Raw genomic sequence first — 17,001 nt, forward strand, 5'->3', positions numbered from 1 at the left:
ATGCAAAGAGTCCTTACATGAAAGACAAAAACTAAAGTAATGCCAGCTAACCTGTGTTGTATAGGCAAATGTAATAATGAGAATCTTCCCACGAGTAAAATGACATCCGTTTCTTGCTTTTCAAAATTCTTCTCTGTAGAGTCTGTACTGTCGATTTTGCTAAACGTTTGTGTATGTGATAGCCTCGAAAACAGCTTCTCTACTTCTTAAGGTAGGAGTAAGGACTACGTACACTCTATCCTCCGTAGACCCCACTTGTTTGTTATTTGTGCCTGTTTTATACTATCTCATATTCTCATTCATATATGCAGTTCTGCCTTTTTTATTTCCTTGCACCAGTGGATAGCAACAGACCTGTGAAATTTGCTATACTGTTTTACTAACACACCAACGAAAGCATTCTAAGAGGACCCTATCCTGAAATATAAAACAAAGTGACCCCCAAATAGAAATATGTCATCAAACATCTCATCTATGCCTACAGATTTAACCTGCTGGGGTAATCAATTGCAAGCTTAGTCGTTCCCTTCAAACCTCGAAATACACAAAGCTATGATTTTACAGCCAAGTACTTTAACCAAGAACATCTAAGTTGGAAATAGCAATTGTTGTTACTAAAAGGTTACTATCGTAGACAAAAATGTGGATATTAATGATATAAGAAGTCGGTGTAGTAATGACAGTATCAAATCCCGGAACTCGGAGCTAAGCAAATCAATCCCAGAACTACAAGCATAACAGTTCACTTCAGAATTTACGTACGGTCATCCTCAAGATACTCATGTTTGTACTAAATAAAATAAAATTCCGTGTACCTTAACTGGACCTCCTCCTTTCCTGTTGGACCTAAACAGAAAAAGATTGGTACCTTGTATTACATGACTCTTGAGAAGAACACTACTGTAAGTGGAAAAAGAGAGAAATAGACTCTTGAATGCAGTGAGCAAAATAGATCACAAGTATTAATATTAGACGCAGGGAAGACTTCTCTCCAGTAACGGAAGAATCTTGAACCAATGCCCAATTTATCTCCGAGATGATTCCCATAGTTTTTGTTCAATGGCCAATTTTCTTAGCTCCATCAGACCTTGCTCAACTGAAATATCAGCGGCAAGAACTATTAGAAAATGAATTAGGCTTTATGCGATAGTAACTAATAATATCACTACAGTAAGACAATTCAAAAAATTAACCTTGAATAGCTGTGCATGTGTGTATGATTTTCAAGATACTATTGTGCACTAAATAGCTTATTTTATATTGATAACGGCAATCACGAAGTTTATGCAAAATATTAAACTATTACATTAAAGTATACTCTCTTCGGTTCAAAATAAGTGTCCACTAAGCCTTTTCGCACCTCTTAAGAAGACACTAACTCCTATAAAAAAATTAGGTCTTTTGACTAAACTACCCTTAATTAATAAAACTTTAGTCTATTTATTGTCTCGAGTAAATGGGGGTAAATTTGAAAAAATAAAGTTAATTTCTTCTTGATTATGTAAATGGACACTTATTTTGCACTAAAATAAAAAGGCTAAGCAGACACTTATTTTGAACCGGTGGGAATACTGTTTATTCAACATACGCTTGCACTACAAGTTTGCTTTACTAACTCTACCTTTCTGAGTAATTTATTGTACAATTTACTTTTAACTTTCTGACTAACTCATTATGCAATTTTATTTCAAGAAAAAGTAAAGTTAATGGAGTCCCTAAACTTTTCAAAAGAGTCTTAAGTGTAAGTAATTTTTAGCTCTTTCTCTATGTTAACATTCTTTTCATCTTGTTGTTCATGCAGATATTAAGCTAATATAGAAAAATGATTTAGAGATCAATTTACTGCGAACACAAAAAGTCAAAGCAAGACACAAATTGAAATTAATGGAATACTACCTTTTTTTTATATACCAAATTGCTTATTTACTAACTTGAGTGTCCACAACACAATCAATATTCTTGTGTGCAATACAATACAAAACACATGATGGTCTAACCAATTAAGTACTTCTGAACATGGTTTATCAAAAAATAAAATCTGGGTAATAGGCTTTAGGTATGGAATGTACCATCAACAGCATCATGAGAAGTTGGTGCGTGCCCACTGCGACTACTCCAAAATTGAAGCATTTTATTGGCTTTTTCCTCCTGTATACCATGGACTTTGGCTCTCCTCCAAAAGTAAGTTAGCCATGCCTAAGAAAATGAAATTTTGAAGGTAAGTGTAATGTAGAGAAAAGGAGACAAGTTTGAGCTAATTGAAAGAGGTCATTCATCTCAATGCTGTCCTGATAAGAACACAATTAAGCTGGATTTTCCGAAAACTTTGGTATCATAGTGATAAGATAGACGCTGGTATCATAGGGTGATGAGATACAGACACTTATGTAAGAGAAGGAAATTGTTATTTTGTAGTTTATCTTCGAAAATTGATAACTTCAATTAAGAATACAATTAAACTGTTTTTACATTTATCACGGTAAGGGGAGAAGTAAGCAGACTTCTGAAAAATCAAAAAGGAAGTACTCATTGACATAATGGTAAATGATCACAGTTCGCTAGACATGTGGTATAGCAGGAATCAGAAAGGTAAATATAACTACAGGATGAATTCAATACCTCCTTGAAAAGGACGTCCTCAGACTCCTCGGGGCTGAGTTCTGAAACAATTGAAAAATTCAAATAATTCTCTCTAAAAAGGATCCAGCAAGACATTACAAGATCGAGGCATTGCAAAACATTTAAATTAGACAGGACCACCGATTTGCCCTAACAGGCTCAAGATAGGCACACCCTTCTTTTGCCACATGTCTAAGCCAATAAACAATATGTAAATCAATAGACAAGTTTAGACAGGCACCTCATTGTTTTCCATGTTTAATCCAACAAGCAAAATGTGAAAATAAAAGGAATAATAATCTAAAAGGCAAAAGAACTTGAGGAGATTTAACACATAAGCTGTTTGTTTATTTCCAGCTAGGTAAGTAGGATTCTGAGAGGGACAATATTTGATGGTGATAAAGGAAATCTAACAACCTAAATGCAAAAAGTTGTATCGTCACTAGAATGACAGATCAGATGGACTTACCAAATGCCTCCATATACTTCGGATCACTTGGTGATTTGATGTCTGCAATAATTAAATCAGATAATAAAACACAATCAATCTATAAGGATCATACTCCTATTGTTGAAAGGGAAGATGACTTCTTGTTGTAGAACAGATGGATGCAATTAATAAAGAAGTAAGCAGGGAACGCCTGTATTTAAGATCAGCTGACAGGTTTGCATATGCCACCTAAGTTGCTAGGAGACGGGTGCGGGAATCCAATAGGGGTACGGATCCGAGTGTCGGATCCAGCAAAATCTAATTTTAAGATTCGGGGGTGCGAATCCCGGTATGGATACGGATGCTGGGATTCGGCAAAGAATATTCAAAGTTATACAAATAGAGCTATAAAGATATTCTACATTTTGAGAGATATTCTATGAAAACTTACATGTATATTGTAGAATTCAATCTTTCATTCTCCATGATGGGCATTCCATTTCACATGTCTTAAATCTGTTTTATCTTTTACCTTCTTCTTCTTTTTTTTTTTTTTTTTGATCTTTTACTTTTACTTTGAGAAATCAAAATCTCAATTTTCCCCCCAAATTTGTCCATGGACTCCGGTCAAAGCATCCGAAGTTGGTTGACCGAATCCGAGACGTATCCTGCACCCGCACCTGTCCCAGTCTCATGTCGCGATGGGTTCGGCATAAAAAATGAAGAGTCCGCGCAACTTAGTATGCCACAACATAGGAGATACTTATTGAGAAGGCAAACTTAGATGTGTTATGGATTTATAAATGATGTAATCAACCGATTAAACTCATATGTTTACTCCTCCACTTGACTTCTATGACAATGGACTTCTCCAACTGACCAGCACACCAGCAAAGAAAAGCTTATTAGTTGATCTATGTAAAGTCAATAGTTGCATGAGAGCTCTGCAGTACATTTTATACGGTTACTAACGGTGTCTTGAAAGAACAGAAGACCAGGTGGTGTTACCTTTGAGGCGCAGTATGTGATGAGGTTTATTTATATAGTTTCAAAACTAAAGAGAAGAAATAGATCTTTTTAAGAAAAGCATATTAAAATTGTATAAAAAATACTCTCTCCGTCCCATAATAAGTATCACCTTAGTCAAATATTTTTGTCCCATAATAAGTTTCACTTTAGGAAACCAAGACATAAATTGACTAGTTTTTTCCAATTCTACCCTTAGACATTAAAGTAACATCTAAATGATGATTGAAAAAGCCACATAGTAACTTGAAATGTTGGATTCCCAATATCAAAAGGTTTACTTCTTGTGCATGCTCTAATCAAAAGGTAAAAGTAATTTATTTTTATTATACAGGGATAATTTGGTAAACTTCGCATTGCATTATTGATTTCTTAATGTGCGAGTTTTTGGCTAAGGTGACACTTATTATGGGACGGAGGGAGTATATATTACATAAGGGCAGCCTGGTGCACTAAGATCCCCTATGCACGCGGTCCGGGGAAGGGCCGGACAACAAGGGTCTATTGCATAAAAACAAATGTAGAAGTTAATTCAAAATTATCTAGCTGTAATAACATGTGTACATTAAAACAATAAAAAAGAAATAACATGTCTACATTACAAACACCGTCACCAAATAAAAAATTATGGAGAGAAAAAAGTCAAATACTTAAAGAAAAGTTAAGATGCTATGTTCTACAGTGTATAGTGCTAACAACCCAAAACATGAAAGATGTAACCCTCAATCTATTGGGGTATTAACCCCATGAGACTTTTGTACTTGTGATCATCCCAAGGCATTTAGCCTCTGGCTCACACAGGGTGAGCCATGAGCAGTGTTGTGAAAGGCGAGCGCCTTCTCGCCAAAGGCGAGAGGGGTGGCGAGGCGTGGCTCTGCCGCCTTTTAGGGCTGTGGCGATGTCACCTTCAAAAGGCGCTAATGGCGCCGAGGTGAGGCGCCAGTGAAGGCGAAGCGATAGTGGGTTTTTTTTTTTAAAAAAAAAAAAAAGCAATTAAAAGAAGTTGAAGACTTAAATGAAACTTATCAAAAGAAAAACAGAGGCTAGGGTTTTTTTTTGCCTCCTCCTCTCTTCTCCTTCAAGCTTTTCAGGTACGCTCTCTCTTTCTCCTTCTTCTTCTTCTTCAGTTCTTCTTCTTTCTTCCTCCTCTGTCTTCGACTTCTGTTTCTTCTTCAGTTCTTCTTTCTTCTTTTTTTTCCGGCGACTCCTCCTCTGTTTTCGGCGACTTCTGCATTTTTTTTTCCTTCTTCTATTCTCTTCTTCTTTTTCTGTACGCCTCCCTGTTTTTTCTCCTCTGTTTTTTTATTTTTCTATTTTCTCCTCTGTTTTTTTTTTTCTCAACTGCACCAGTGAGGCAGTGACTGTTTTGCTCATGTTTTTTCTGTTCAATAATTGTTAACTTTTGTTATACAGTTATAAACAGTAGGTTCACATTCAATGGCATCGTCGGACACTAGCAAAAAAGACATAAGTTGGAATTATGGTACCGAAGGCTCAACAAAAGATTCTGTTATATGTAACTTTTGTCGAGGCACTTTCAATGGTGGAATTACTCGTCAACAACAACAACAACAACAACAACCCAGTGAAATCCCACAACGTGGGGTCTGGGGAGGGTAGAGTGTACGCAGACCTTACTCCTACCAAGGTAGGATGGCTGTTTCCGAGAGACCCTCGACTCAATAAAAACATAAAAAGAGGTCAGATACGGCTAAGAGATTCAAAGCGATATGGAAATGAAGTAACGCAAGCGACACAGATAACATAGAATAATCAAAGCACAGGAAATAACAGATAATAGCATAATAGCATAAATTAGAGCACAAGAAATTATACTACGATAATGCGACTATTAATAAGGCAGGGTAATGAGACTATCTACTAGCCTTCTACCCTAATATGGGTCCTCCAAACCCTCCTATCTAAGGTCATGTCCTCGGTAAGCTGTAACTGCGCCATGTCGTGTCTAATTACCTCTCCCCAATACTTCTTTGGCCTACCCCTACCTCGTCTGAAACCATCCATGGCCAACCTCTCACACCTCCGCACTGGGGCATCCGTGTCTCTCCTTTTCACATGCCCAAACCATCTCAATCTCGCTTCTCGCATCTTGTCTTCCACCGAGGCCACTCCCACCTTGTCCCGAATATCCTCATTCCTAATCCTGTCACTCCTGGTGTGGCCACACATCCATGGTGGAATTACTCGTCACAAACAACATTTGATTGGTGGTTACAAAAATGTAAAAACATGTACAGTTTGTCCACCTGAAATTAGGGAAGAAGTAAAAAAGTATGTTGAGAGAAAACAGTTGATAAAAACTCAAATGTTGCACCAAGCATCCTTGAATTGAAATATTTGCTAATATGTTATTGCTAGTGAGATTTTGATTATTTATATATGCAATTAAATATTTTAATTTTTTGGTATTTATTGGCACCACACTTCAAAAAGGCGAGCGCCTCGCCGCTCACCTCGCCTTAAGGCGAGGCAGGCCCTTGTCGCCTTTTGTCGCCGCACGCAGTCCAAAACACTGGCCATGAGGTGAGTCCCATTGATTTAGACGTTGCCTTTCCAAATGCTTTTTTTGTCTCTATTGGTATTTGAACACTGGCCTCCAAGATGTACACCCACTTCGTTGACCACTAGGCTGCACCCTTGGGTTATAAGACAGAACATCTTCAAGCAGCAAACCACAATCCTTGACCTTGGCTTAGAGTCTCTGCTGAGTACTCCCTCCATCCCAATTTATATGATGTAGTTTGACTGGGCAGGGAGTTTAAGAAATAAAGGAAGACTTTTAAATCTTGTGCTCTAAAAAGAACCAGAGATATTTGTGTGGTTATAGATCATCCCGTTAAGCGTAAAACGTAAAATTTAAAGCTAAATTGTTGCCAAATAAGGAATTGTGTCATTCTTTTTGGGACTGGCTAAAAAGGAAAGTGTCATATAAATTGGGACAGGGGGAGTAGCATTTCATTGACAGATATATAATGTGCAAACAATGACAGCTGATTATAGCATGTAACAACAACTACAACAATGCCTCACCTAGTGATTAGAGCATGTAACATGTACATTTATTTACAAGTAGGGTTAAGGCACTTCGGAGATCAAAACACAAAAGCATATGAACATATCAGTAGTTAACTAGCAATGTTTAAATGATAAACAAGAGACAAACCTGAAATTGATGTTCGAGCAGAGTTTGGACGTCGTTGTTGAGCCAGCGCAAGCATTATGGCATCCTCAACCTGGATCAGGGATATCATTAAATGGAAAAGCAGTGCCTTATTCTTCTGACTAAAAAGGATAACAAAAGACTACCCTGGTGTACATTATTTCTACTTGCAAGAGATGATTTACACCCCAACTATTCTAGAGGAAAATAGGAAAAGAATGGATTGAAGGAGTATATTTCATCCCTGTCAGTATGAACTTGGTGTTCCAAATCGAGAGACTAGCCTGATATTGGCCTGTGCCCTAAGTTACTCAGACTCTTCAGTTTCGGTGCCACACCCGTGTCAACACGATATGGGTGTGGGTGTGGGATCCGTACCCAATCTGGTCAACTATTTTTGGGTACTTTGACCAAAATCGATGGAGAAATTCCGGACAGATCAAATGATTTCTATAATCAAAACAAAAGCTAAGCTGGACTTGAAGAAAATGGAATACCTTGTATATTGAAATTTCTATGTCACTCCTCTTCCTTTTCTCCTCTTCCGGGATTCTCCTCTTGATCAATATTTTCTCCTCAGGTTTTCCACATAATATCTCATAATTTGGGTTTTATAATTCTATTTTTAGATATTTCAATTATTTTTAGCCGAATTCCTGCACCCGTATCCGTACCTGGATCCGTATCCTCGAAACTTAAAATTTAGATCATGAAGGATCCGACCTCTAGATCCGCACCCGTATTGGACACCCACACCCTAGTCCGAGCAGCTTAGCCTGTGCCTTATTCCTTGGCTGAACACCATAAGTATCACAATTCCATCTTCTAGTACAAAACCAATGATTTTCACTTTCTGTAATAACCATTATGATACATATTCAGTAGGTCCTTTCTTATTTTTACCAAAATTTCACCTAAGATCAACTTAAGACATAACGAATTCATAATATCAATCTAACCTGATCATATTATCATTAAACTGCAATGTGGAAATTTTAAAGCTTAAATCAATAATTGACTTGGTGAAGAAATGAATGAGTATTGGAATCTTTAATTTGAACAACAAATTTGTGATGTTAGTGTTGACAGAATTTATGATCTTCGAAAAAACAAGATGAGAAGAATTTAGAAGCTAAAGATTAGAAACAGAGCAAGCAATGCATGTTGTACCTAGTTCAAGCCTTCAAGGAACTAAAGAAAAAAACTGGAGCAAGAACAACATAATGACTCTAGTTATTAGAGTAACCTTCAAAGAAACAAGTTCATTTAAGCCCATTTCAACAGAAAGCATGCTTTCAATATTTCCTTCACCAGTGAGATCATTCAAATCCTGAACAAGCTTTCCTCTCTCTGGATTTTCATCACCTACAAAGGAAGCACTGATTATGCCCATTGGAAATATTTACCATGTAGACAAACCCTTAGCTTGGTTTAATCCACAAAAGCAAATAGAAAACCCGTAAATATATGCTTGCCTTTTTCCAAACATTCTTCCTTTGCCTTTTGGCCAGCAGAGATAACCAATTCAAAAGGAAGAGGTGCGAAGGATGACCAGTACTCGTGTTTTGAAGTAGCAATATCTGCACAAATGCCTGAAAGGCAAAGCAGAGCAACATTAACTTATCTAAGAAAGCAATTAGATAAGTACAAAACAGTAGACAGCATTCATGCACGGGAAATAGTGAAAAAAGTATCCCCTCCACCCAATTTATGTGATGGTGTTTGACTAGGCACGGAGCTATAGAATGAAAGGAAGACTTTTAAAACTTGTATCTCAAATTATCCACTGACATTTGTGTGGCTATAAATTTTCTCATTAAGGGTAAAACGGGTAGTTTAACATTAAATTGTTACTAAATATAGAAAGGTGTCATTCTCTTTGGAATTGACTAAAAAGGAAAGAGTTTATTTAAAATTGGGACAACGAGAGTATTTTATTTTTTGTTTTGATAATTATGATGTCTGGGTCAGCTTGCGTGCACCTCGACTAATTCCAATACCTGCTACCTCCTACCAGCATAGATACTGTATAACTCTATCCACCAAGGCTTGGACATATGAGAAGAAATCACCTAACGTTTTTGCTTCCATTGGGATTTGAACTTGAGACCTCATGGCTCTCAATACACTTCATTGACCACTAGGCCTCACCCATGGGTGCATCTAATTGATGCAATCCATTACGGAAAGTCAATCTCTTCTGTATAGTTGTAAAACAATGTAATCATAGTGAATTTGCAATAAATTCTCTAGGTGAAGTTAGTGCCACTACTTTTTTTTTTTGGTAAAGTAATAAAATTTCATTAGTAAAGCATCAAGAAGATGCAAGGTTACAGATGGGCAAAAAGATGCTTCAAACAAAACATGAAGCAGACTTAGCAAAAACCTGTAGAACAATCTAAAGATATCCCATCTCTACTGTACTAGAGAAAGGGAGCTAACAAAATCCAGAAAATTATCCATACTGTTTACCGGGGCAAAAAAATGCCAACTGAAAAGACTAACTAAACACCTAGACTTTAAAATGCAAATAGGAGTTGAGATTCCATCAAAGCATCTATTGTTTTTCTCCTTCCATAGGGTCCAAAAAATTACTGCTGGGATCATTCTCCAGATTCTTTTGATGGATTTGTCAACTCTCCAGAGTATCTAGCTAGCATAGGCATCTTTGATGTTGAAGGGCATTACCCATTGGAGACTAAGCATAGAATAGAAGAAATACCAAAGGCTAGCTGCTGCAGGGCAGTGCAAAAATAGATGGTTGACACTTTCATTGGTCTGCTTGCACATGGCACACATGTTAACGACGATTACACCTCTCCTCCTGAGATTGTCTTGTGTTAGGCATACTTCCTTCAGTGCAGTCCAAGTGAAGCAAGTAACTCTGAGAGGCTGTCTGGTTCTCCATACAAGCTTCCAATGCCATACCTCTAAAAGGCTATTTTGAGAACTCCAGTTGTTGTAACATTGCTTTACAGTGAAAATCTTTTTCCTTAGAATTGCCCCAGAGGATTCTGTCTTGAGATTCTGCCACCAAATTACTTTGTCCCAATCTTTCTAAGAGAGAAAGAAAATCATCAACTTCCCAATCCTGTAAGTTTCTCCTTAAAATTGGTGTTCAACAGTAGTTATCTCTATATTGAGCTAACGTTGCTTCTTTGTTAGAAGCTATCAGAAATAGTGAAGGAAATGAGCCTTTTACTAAAGTGTCCCCAAGCCATTTGTCCTGCCAAAATCTGATCTTGAGCCCATTTCCAGCCTTGAATGAGACATTCTGGAAGAAATCCTCTTGGAGACTACTGATGTGCTTCCATACTCCAATGCCATGTGGTTCATTGCTTCTCTTTGCAGTCCAGTGGTCTTGAATACCATATTTAGCTTTGATGATTTCCTTCCAGTACCCTGCCTCATTTTGACCGTATCTCCAAAGCCACTTCATGAGTAGGCTATTGTTATGAAGCTTAAGATTTCTGATTCCCAACTCCCCTTGGCCTTTGGGTTGAATAACTGATTGCCATTTGACCAAAGAGAATTTGTGAGTAACACTGTTACCTTCCCATAGGAATTTCCTTCTGAGTCTGTCAATCTGCTTTAGAACTGAGCTTGGCATAGGGAAGAGTGATCTACAGTAAGCGGGAATGCTGTCTAGGACACTGTTGATGAGGGTGAGCCTACCACCCAATGAGAGGTATTGCATCTGCCAAGTGGCTAGTCTTTTCTCCATTCTTTCAATGACTCCACTCCATATCCCAGATGATTTGAATTTAGCACCCAAAGGAAGTCCCAAATAGGTGGTGGGAAAGGAGCCTGTTTTGCAGCTAAGAATCTCAACAAGAGCTTCTAGGTTGGCCACTATATTCACTGGGTATATAGTGCTCTTAAGCATATTGATATGAAGTCCAGAAATGGCCTCAAAGATCATGAGGGTGGTGCTGAGATTAGAGACCTGTTGACAATCAGCTCCACAAAATATAAGGGTGTCATCTGCATATAGCAGATGAGAAACTGAGACTGAGGTAGAAGGATTTCTGCCCACTTGGAACCCTTGAATCCACTGAAGTTCTTTGGCCTTCGCTAACAGCTGAGATAATACTTCCATGGAAATGATAAAGAGGAAAGGGGACAGTGGATCCCCCTGCCTGAGTCCCTTTTGAGAAGAGAAAAACCCAACTGGACTTCTGTTCACCAGAATTGAAAACTTCACTGTCGAAAGACAGAAATAAATCCATCTTATCCACCTTTCCCCAAAACCCATTTGCTTCAAAATGTTGACTAAATAAGCCCAGTTAAGCTGATCAAAAGCTTTCTCAATATCCAATTTGCATAGGATCCCAGTCTCTCCACTTTTAATTTTCCAGTCTAGCACTTCATTGGCAATCATGGATGCATCAGTGATCTGCCTATTCTTCAGAAAAGCACTTTGTTGTCCAGAAACTAAGGAATCCACCACTTTTTCCAACCTCTTAGCCAAAATTTTGGCCAGCAATCTGTAGACACTGCCTATAAGACTTATAGGCCTATAATCTCTAAGTTCTACAACACCTTTCTTCTTTGGGATAAGAGCAATGAATGAGGCATTGCATGATCTCACCATTTGGCAATTCTGATGAAAGAAATTAAAAGCTGCTCGCAGGTCTGCTTTGATGAAGTTCCATGATTTCTGAAAGAAGGCCATAGTGAAACCATCAGGGCCTGGAGCTTTGTCAGGGGCACAAGTCATGAGAGCTTATGAGATCTCCAATTCGGTGAAAGGAAGTTCAACGTCCTCTTTATCAACTATGTTGAGACTTGGCAGACCTTCAAAGACAGCTGAGGGTCTCCAAGATTCAGTCTCTTTGTAGATTCGTTGATAGTACTCCAAAATACCATCCTTGTTCCTTTCTTTATCTTCAATTACTTCATTCCCTATTTTGAGTCTGTCAATGGAATTGCCCTTGCTATGTGAGTTGGCCATTCTTTGGAAAAACTTTGTATTTTTATCCCCCTCTTTCAACCATAAACATCTTGATTTAAGTTCCCTCTTTGTAACACGGGAGGAGCAAAGGCGCTCCCTTTCAATCTAGCAACTTTCTGAATGTGTTATTGCAATGTTTCATTCCTCTTTCTTGATTCACGATCTCTTATGTGCTCTTTTGTCTTTTTCTTTTTTTTCTTGTGGTTGCGGTGATGGTAGGGTTTCAGGTAGTTCATATGATAAAACAATTGGAAAATCAAATACGGTAGTTAAATTGACGTAACTTGGGTGACTTCATAAAACCATTTCAAATCTATAGCTGATGATAAAGGCCAGTGTGAGCAGCATACACAGGAAACCAAAAATTAATAATGAAACCTTAAAGGAAGAAAGAAAAGGATAGAAGTCAAGAAAAAATTTTCTGTAGTTCAGAAAAGAAGAGAGATCATGGATGTGACTAGGAAACTGTGATTCATTACTTACCAAACTGAGCAGCTAAACCCCAATAACGTGCAAGCCAGCATCTTTTAAGAACAACATCTTCCTGCAATATAATATGCCAGGAAATTAATTTTTGTGATGAAACTTTTTGCAAATGATGAAAGCAGCGTCAGAAAGTGCAGCTAGATACCATCTCATTCTGGGTTAAAATCATCCTTTGTGTCATAGAACGTAGAGATTTAACCTCTGATTCAGTCCCTTGAAGTTGATCTACAGCAGCAGCTGCCTCATCTTTTGCTTGCTATGTCAAATATGGTAACAAAAAATTAGATAGAATAAACCAGACATTGCAGTAGCACATGGTGGTGATGTTTACCTGAACATTAGAACGGAGGCTTGCAAGTTCCACATCTATCCCATTCTTTGCTTGTTTTGCATCTTTCAGTGCAGCCTGCACCAATTAATCTTCCGCAATTGCTTTTGAGGTGTAAAACATTATTTGAAACTGTAGCACACTTGAAAGCAGTTACAAAGAGAGGGGACAATGCTGTTGTAACATGTGGGCATGATATTTTGGAGAAAACTTAGACAGTTTAACATAAAATGAATAACATAAACTCGAACTTCTATATGAAAGTTTAGCGAGAATAAGCAGGGAAATTAGTATACTCTACCCATTGTCATGTATCATAATAGAAATAATTGAATGGTCCATGCTACTCTAACCATGTTCGTGTGTGTGTTTTCCTCAATAAGTGGAGTCATGTCTAGCCAAGATAAACTTTTTCCTCTGGATTCTACTATTTGTTGGATGAAGAATGACTTTTTATGCTTTTTAAATAAACTTCCTCTCACACAAAAGACCAAAGGAAGAAGCAGTGTGACCAAATTAATCTGCAATTAACTCAAATATCCAAACTGACCTCCCTTTGGCGCAAAGAGGCTTCCTTCCTGCAATTGATAAGAAGTGTTATCATGATACTGTGGTATATGCATATCCGTCAAAAGACTGATCGCGATATAAATAACAAATTCAGTGGTAAGAGGAATATGTGGAAGACTTTTACCTGCTTAACAACTTTGCTTCTAAAGATACTCCTTCTCCAAGTGCTGCAACCTGATGCATAAGAAATGTCTTTCAACTGTCAGATGAACTTGAAGTTTAAATTTAAGATATCCATGGTGCATAAATCACAAAATGAGAATCAATAACATTTATCCAGCAAAATTTCTAAATAAGGTGTCCATTATCATTATCATCTTCTTCTCTCTCTCTCTCTTTTTTTTTTTTTTTGTGATAAACGAGGTGTTCATCATTTCTATGACACGCTGACTATATTTAAGTGTTTTGCTCTCTTATTTTTTCCAAAATAAAAAGACAAAACATAAGTTTATTCCCTTCATCCTCTTACAGTTAAACCAGTAAATTTCAGTAATGAAGCACTGAGGATCTTATATAAAAGGGAGAAAAAGCAAATGAATGTTACAGGTATTTATGAGCAACAAAGAGAAAGGTGTGCACAGTTCAGGAATAATAATGGGATAACCTGTTTCTCAAGCTCCTTCACTCTAGCTTCTGTTTCCTCGTGACCCGTTTCAGCAACTCTAAGCTGCAACAGAATTTTTCAAATTCAGTATAAACACATTCAGAGATGCATGGCTTAATGCAAGTAAAGCAGAGGAAAAGAACAGCTGAAACGTGCACCTTTCCAAGGAGATTTTCATTTTCTTCTTGTAGCATATCAAGCTGCCGAAAAAATTTAAAGATCAGAGCAGAAAGGGCACACTGAAGTCAAGTGATATATCAAGTAATTACATGTGTATGGAGACACAAGAGACACTTTACGTGTCTAATGACTGAATACTATGCATGTAAGAATAGAGAATGTCAATTTGATAGCGCAATGAACATACTTCATCACGAAGCGCAGAAGCAGCACGGTGATCTCCTGTATCTTTCAAGTTAACTTGTCTTAAATCTGGCGAGAATCTGCATAGCACATTAGATGATGAATGCAGAGAAAAGGAACTAAATCATGCTAAAGCATCTATATCTATCTATCTATCTATATATATATATAGACACACACACATTGTACTGCTTTATTGTTGCATTAACAGAACTACACGAATGTGCAGATGATTAAGCCAGTCAAATATCTTTTTGAAATGTCATAGCAAATATTTTTAGGCTCTAAAAATTGATTAAATGACACAATTACAAGAACTTGGCAATTCTGGAATACATGACACGTAATAGATACAACCTACGAACAAAAAGCAAAAACACATCTTTCAGACCCTTTGTTCCAGCTGCTTGTTTGTAGGAGTGACAGATTGAAAAAGGAAAAAGGAAAAGAGGTATTCACTATTAGAACCTTTTCTCTCTCAGCTTGTTGGTAGGAGGATCGATTGGTGGTATAGGTGAAGGAGTCTTCACAGGCTGTCGGGCACTTGGTATTGATGGTGGAGGACGAGCTGGCACAATCGATCTTCCTGCTGATGTCGAACGAAGAGACGGTGACTCCTCCACAAAATTCCTAGCTAGCTACTCATAGAAGCAAGAAATGGAAACAGTTATCATACAGAGGTAATCACAGACAAAAAAATAATAATAATAACGTGCTGATGCTTATGCTCACTTAGCTTAAATTTGTCTAACTGTATCCCCTTTTTACTTTATATTACTCCCCTCCTTTTCAATTTGTTTGTCTAGTTTTGACTTGGCACGGAGTTTTAAGAAAGTAACGAAATCCTTTGAATCTTGTGATCTTAAATTAATGATATGTGAAATGTACTAAAATAACCTTTAATTTTGTGGTCTTAAACATGCCATGTGGAAAGTCAGAATTAAAGAGTTGCCAAGAAAAAAGAGGCATTGAACTAAAAAAGAAAGTAAGACAAACAAATTGAAACGGAGGAAGCACAACTTTTACAACAAATTCAGGAACTAAATCCTAAGAGATTTAACAACTATCCCAGTTACTTGAGCTATAGTCACTTTGTGAACAGAAGCAACACAAAAAGATTTGTAGAGATCATTTTGGAAAGCTTCAATCTTTTTTTGCGTTTCGTTTGACAACAGACTTATATTACTGAAATCACCGACAAATGAAGCCAAAAAGTAAGACAGGAAAAAAATTAGTATGAAAATGAAGGGTGAGATAGATGGAGGTGGTTGAAGATTACCTTAGGGGAAGATGATCTGTTATTGAGCTTAGCAGACTGAACAGGAGGCTTGATAGCATTACCATTGGACCTGGAAAAAGAGGGAGGAATAGGAGCAGCAAATCGGAACCCAACATCATCATTATCATCATCATCGTCATCATCATTGCCAGTGGCCGCTTGAGATGCCATGACTTGAGCAAGACGCTGAGCAGCAGCTTTAGCAGCAACATTCTGAGTACGCTTAATGTTGGACATCCCCGACACTGAGGATGACCGACCGTGATGATGATGAACACGTCCTGGTGATGAAGAGCCGGTAGTAGAAAGAGTGGGAGCTCCGGATTCGGTGCTCCATTTCCTTAACTGTCTTGGACTTGCAGTTCGTGCCCGATCCATTAATAAGTTGTTTTTCTTAGTTGAGTTCAGTACAAAATCATTAATAATTAAAGATGAGGGAGAATGTAGGTTAAGAGCATGGCTAGATTTGGGGGTTCATTTTCGGAGCTTCTTTGCCGGAGAAATTGACGGAGACAGATATTTACCTTCCGAAAATGGTTGGCCGTCTCTTCTTTTTTTTTTTTTTTTTTTTTCTCTTTTACTTTTTCTTATAGCTAATTCTCATTACTATTATAATATTATATTATTATATGGCACCGATAGCAAAACTGCGTATTCAACATTTAAGATACTTCAGCTGGTTTTCCATATGAGTGCGATTTCACAATACTTGCATCCCTTTGGGGGGAGGTCGGGGCTGCATATCACGGTGCAAGTACAAATATTCAAGGCCATACTACTCCACGTTAGGTTTTCGCGCTCTCATCTATTAGTAAGCTACATTTGATCTTCGGGCATAGTTATCTTTATTTTAGCATTTTTAACTATTTTGGCTATGCTGGGGCCTTGTCCCGATAAACGTTTTGATTCATCATTATGTGAGGTGTATAGGGTAAAATCTTTCAACACCAAGTGGACGTATCAAAGAATGATACGTGGCAATGATTACATGTTAGATTTGAGTCAGCAAGCGAGGAGCTCCAGGAAAGCATAACGACGCTCCGGAGGAGTAACTTGACAGCCGCTACCGGAGACATAAACTACAAAGGGTCCGGAGAAGCATGCTAACTAACCGATCAAACATCATTCAATGTGCAACCGTTACAAGAAACCCCAAGTCTT

The 17,001-nt window shown here is 37.7% G+C and overlaps 1 protein-coding gene across 1 annotated transcript; it reads right to left on the reverse strand.

Moving 5' to 3' along the window:
* Positions 1–631: 631 nt before the first annotated feature.
* On the reverse strand, positions 632–16,559 carry LOC132640798 (coiled-coil domain-containing protein SCD2). Its single transcript, XM_060357569.1, has 17 exons — positions 15,841–16,559; positions 15,030–15,199; positions 14,566–14,641; positions 14,357–14,398; positions 14,199–14,261; positions 13,719–13,768; positions 13,575–13,602; positions 13,028–13,102; positions 12,842–12,952; positions 12,694–12,754; positions 8,732–8,848; positions 8,503–8,621; positions 7,260–7,329; positions 3,089–3,130; positions 2,620–2,660; positions 2,070–2,196; positions 632–1,096 (listed from the first exon to the last, which is right to left on the reverse strand). The coding sequence occupies exons 1-17, from the start codon at positions 16,216–16,218 to the stop codon at positions 1,026–1,028; spliced, it is 1,641 nt and encodes a 546-aa protein (XP_060213552.1). The 5' UTR covers positions 16,219–16,559; the 3' UTR covers positions 632–1,025.
* Positions 16,560–17,001: the final 442 nt, after the last annotated feature.

Source organism: Lycium barbarum, chromosome 5 (assembly GCF_019175385.1).
Source record: "Lycium barbarum isolate Lr01 chromosome 5, ASM1917538v2, whole genome shotgun sequence".
Taxonomy (NCBI): domain Eukaryota; kingdom Viridiplantae; phylum Streptophyta; class Magnoliopsida; order Solanales; family Solanaceae; genus Lycium; species Lycium barbarum.

Coding starts and splice junctions, on each gene's coding strand:
- LOC132640798 (XM_060357569.1), bottom strand. CDS start 16,218: ATGGATCGGGCACGAACTGCAAGTCCAAGACAGTTAAGGAAATGGAGC. Junction 13,769..14,198: donor TGAAGGAGCTTGAGAAACAG/GTTATCCCATTA, acceptor CTTATGCATCAG/GTTGCAGCACTTGGAGAAGG. Junction 13,603..13,718: donor GAAGCAAAGTTGTTAAGCAG/GTAAAAGTCTTC, acceptor TATCAATTGCAG/GAAGGAAGCCTCTTTGCGCC.